We start from the raw sequence: 4,183 nt of genomic DNA on the forward strand, positions 1-4,183 counted from the left end.
CCCCCAAAGAATTATTCCATGAGATGTGAATATTGTTCTGGTACTCCGGGGCATGATACGGAGAAGTGCTGGCACCTGAAAAATGCCATTCAGGAGCTCATTGGCACGAACCAGATTAAAGTCCAAACTCCAGAGGCACCCAACATCAACCAGAACCCACTGCCAACCCATCAGGAAACAAACATAATTGAGATAGTACATAAGGGAGGGGAGCCCAAGAAGCCTTCACAAACCGTCATGATGATTCGGTCCAGTAAGGTCAAGCCAGTTAAAAAACCAATAGTTGAAGGATCAGTGAACAAGTTGAGCAAGACAAATGGTGAACCACCTGCGGTGGTCAAGAAAGAATCCCCAAGTGATGTTGCAGCAAAGCAAGAAAAGTCAAAGTGGTTGTGCCAGGAGCGGCAAATAAGCCTATTATAATTGTAGAGGGTGCCCGTACGGATCCTGTCATCATCAAGCCTGTAACCCAGTTGCCGGTAATCAACAACAAGGCTATCCCATAGAACTATGAACGAGTGATAGTGACTATAAAGGAAAGAAAGTGAAAGAAGAAGTCAATGAGGCCCAGTGATTAACTCGTTCGGGGATATGCTTTGCCCCAGAAGAGTTAAGGAAAGCTAAAACATCTAGAGATAACCTAGTTCTAGTAAAGAAAGCAGTGACCGAAAAAGAGGTGCAGGAGTTTCTAAGAAAAATGAATGCACAAGATTATTCATCATGGAGCAGTTGTGAAAGATGCCTGCTCAGATTTCATTGTTGTCATTGTTAATCCACTCAAACGAGCATCGTCGGGACTTGATGAAAATTCTGAACGAGGCTCATGTTCCCGACAAAATTTCAGTAAACCATCTGGAAAAGATCGCCAACAAAATATTTGAGGTGAACAGGGTCACTTTCTCTGATGATGAGTTGCCTGTGGAAGGTACTGAACACAACTGAGCTCTCTATCTTATAGTAAAATGTGAAGATTCTGTGGTTACCAAGGTATTAGTTGACAATGGTTCCAGTGCATACATCTGCCCCCTCTCTACTCTGAACAAGTTGAAAGTGGATGATGATAGGATTCACAAGAACAACATCTGCATTCGGGGATTTGACAGTGGAGGAAAAGACTCAGTTGGTGATATAGTGCTTGAGTTGACAATAGGACCAGTGGAGTTCACCATGGTGTTCCAGGTGCTGGACATAGCCGTCTCTTACAATTTGCTGTTGGGTCAACCTTGGATTCATGCCACCAAGTCAGTCCCATCCACTCTGCACCAGATGGTTAAGTTCGAATGGGATAGACAGGAGATCATCGTGCATGTCGAGGATAATTTGTGTGCTCATAGTGATGCCTCTGTCCCGTTCATTGAGGTTGAAGATGAGAAAGGGCCTTGGGTCTATCAAGTTTTTGAAACAGTGTCGGTCGAGAAGGTTCCAGAGAGGAAATGCATTCCAACTTCAAAGATAACCTCCGCATTAGGCATGGTGGCCTTTGAAATGCTGAAAAATGGCTTTGTGCCCGGTAAAGGTCTGGGTGTATCTCTGCAGGGTATCATACAGCCTGCGTCCCTCCCTGAAAATTTGGTTACATTCGGTTTTGGGTTCAAACCTACAGTGGCAAATGTGAGAAGGGCTAGAAGGTTGAAACAGAAGGTGTGGGCACTTCCAAAGCCCGTTCCACGTCTCTACAGGTCTTTTGTCAAGCCCGGTGCCAAGAAACGCCCAGTGACGACAGTTCCATGTTCTGTGGTTGACATTGGTGAGGAGTTAATTGAAAGGTTCCAAAGGTTGTATGATGATGTGAACATTATGGAAGTTGGAGAAGGTTCTAGAAAAGCAGACGTGCAGTTCGTCGGGCCGAATGCAAAGCTTAACATTTGGAAGGTTACTCCTCTCCCTACCCAGAAGAAGTCTTGGTAGTTTGTTTTATTTTCCTTTCTATCTGGGTCATTCCAGGGTTGTGAACCAGACCTTTATTTTCTTCTTGTTGATGTATAAACCCTGTTATCCTTTATTTTAATGAAATGCAATTTCCCTTTCCATCACTCATGATAGTTTTTATTTTTTGTTTTCTTTTCTTCTCTGTACAGTTCTTTTTATGCCGGTTTCAATGACATGACATGCATAAGGAATCTTCGGCCCAGTCTTAAAAGTCAATCTAATTCTAAAATAATAATCCAAGAAATAGAGTGTGATGATGAATCAGAATATGATGAGGATGAGGCCTTTAAAGAGATTAGTAAGGAACTAAATCATTTTGAAGAAACACCGAAGTCTAACCTGAATGAAACAGAAGCAATCAATCTAGGGGATTCAGATAATGTCAGAGAAACTGAGATAAGTGTTCATCTTGAACCACAAATCAGAGAAAAAATAATTAAAGCATTGTTTGAGTATAATGATATCTTTGCATGGTCGTATGACGATATGCCCAGTTTGGGTACCGATTTGGTGGTCCATAAATTGCCAATTGATCCAGCATTTCCTCCCATTAAGCAGAAGTTGAGAAAGTTCAAAACCGACATGAGTGTGAAGATTAAAGAAGAGGTCACAAAGCAGCTTGATGCAAAGGTCATTCGGGTCACGCAGTATCCCATGTGGTTAGCCAATGTTGTGCCTGTGCCAAAGAAGGATGGTAAGACCAGAGTGTGTGTTTATTACCGTGATCTCAACAAGGCAAGTCCAAAGGACAACTTCCCACTGCCAAATATCCACATTTTGATTGATAATTGTGCCAAGCATGAGGTTGGGTCTTTTGTGGATTGCTATGCGGGCTATCATCAAATTTTAATTGATGAGGAATTAGCGGAAAAGATGTCATTCATCATGCCATGGGGAACATATTGCTACAGGGTCATGCCTTTTGGTTTGAAAAATGTCGGGGCAACTTACATGAGGGCAATGGAGACCATATTCCATGTCATGATACACAAGGATATTGAGGTTTACGTGGATGATGTGATCATAAAGTCCAAGAAGCAGTCTGACCACATCAAAGATTTGAGAAAGTTCTTCCAAAGGCTCCGCAGGTACAATCTTAAACTCAACCTTGTAAAATGCGCATTTGGTGTTCCATTGGGGAAATTGTTGGGATTCATAGTTAGTCGGCGGGGCATTGAATTGGATCCATCAAAGATTAAAGCTATCCAAGAATTTCCATCTCCAAGAAACAAGACCGAGGTGATGAGTTTGCTAGGGAGGTTGAACTATATCAGCAGTTTATTGCTCAACTCATGACAACTTGTGAGCCTATCTTTAAGTTGCTGAAGAAGGATGCTGCGGTCAAGTGGACTGATGAGTGTCAGGAAGCATTTGATAAGATAAAGGGGTACTTGTCAAACCCACCTGTGTTGGTCCCACCAGAACCCGGGAGACCTTTGTTTCTGTATTTGACGGTCTTGGATAATTTATTTGGTCGTGTATTGGGTCAGCATGACATCACTGGCAGGAAAGAGCAAGCCATCTACTATCTCAACAAGAAATTCACATCTTATGAGATTAAGTATACTCCCCTTGAGAGGACGTGTTGTGCCCTGACTTGGGTAGCACAGAAGTTGAAGCATTACTTGTCGTCCTATACTACTTACCTCATTTCTTACATGGATCCTCTAAAGTATATCTTTCAGAAGCCCATGCCCACAGGAAGGCTTGAAAAGTGGCGAATCTTGCTCACAGAGTTTGACATCGTATATGTGACTTAGACGACAATGAAAGCCTAAGCTTAGCTGATCACTTGGCCGAGAACCTGGTGGACGAAGAATATGAACCTTTGAAGACTTATTTTCCTGATGAAGAGGTAAGGAACATTGACGAGGTCGAGAAGGAGGAAAAACCCGGTTGGAAACTTTTCTTTGATGGAGCTGCTAACATGAAAGGTGTCGAGATAGGGGCAATGCTTATTTCTGAAACAGGGCATCACTACCCTATTACAGCCCAGCTGTGATTCTATTGTACCAACAACATGGCTGAGTACGAGGCATGCATTTTGGGTTTAAGGCTAGTTGTAGATATGGGAATCCGGGAAGTCTTGGTCTTGGGAGACTCAGACCTTCTAGTGCACCAGATTCAAGGAGAATGGGAGACGCGGGATTTAAAGCTTATACTATATCGATAATGTCTGCATGATCTTTGTCAACATTTTCGATCTATAGAATTCAAGAACATTCCAAGGATCCATAATGAGGTGGCCGATGCC

At 42.7% G+C, this 4,183-nt stretch overlaps 1 protein-coding gene across 1 annotated transcript; it reads left to right on the plus strand.

Moving 5' to 3' along the window:
* The first annotated feature begins 738 nt into the window (after positions 1 to 738).
* On the plus strand, positions 739 to 3,931 carry LOC138888284 (uncharacterized). Its single transcript, XM_070170122.1, has 6 exons — positions 739 to 925; positions 971 to 1,904; positions 2,079 to 2,092; positions 2,177 to 2,636; positions 2,841 to 3,175; positions 3,690 to 3,931. Exons 1-6 carry the CDS (start codon positions 739 to 741, stop codon positions 3,929 to 3,931), a joined length of 2,172 nt encoding a protein of 723 aa, XP_070026223.1.
* Positions 3,932 to 4,183: the final 252 nt, after the last annotated feature.

Source organism: Nicotiana sylvestris, chromosome 3, assembly GCF_000393655.2.
Source record: "Nicotiana sylvestris chromosome 3, ASM39365v2, whole genome shotgun sequence".
In the NCBI taxonomy this organism is placed as follows: domain Eukaryota; kingdom Viridiplantae; phylum Streptophyta; class Magnoliopsida; order Solanales; family Solanaceae; genus Nicotiana; species Nicotiana sylvestris.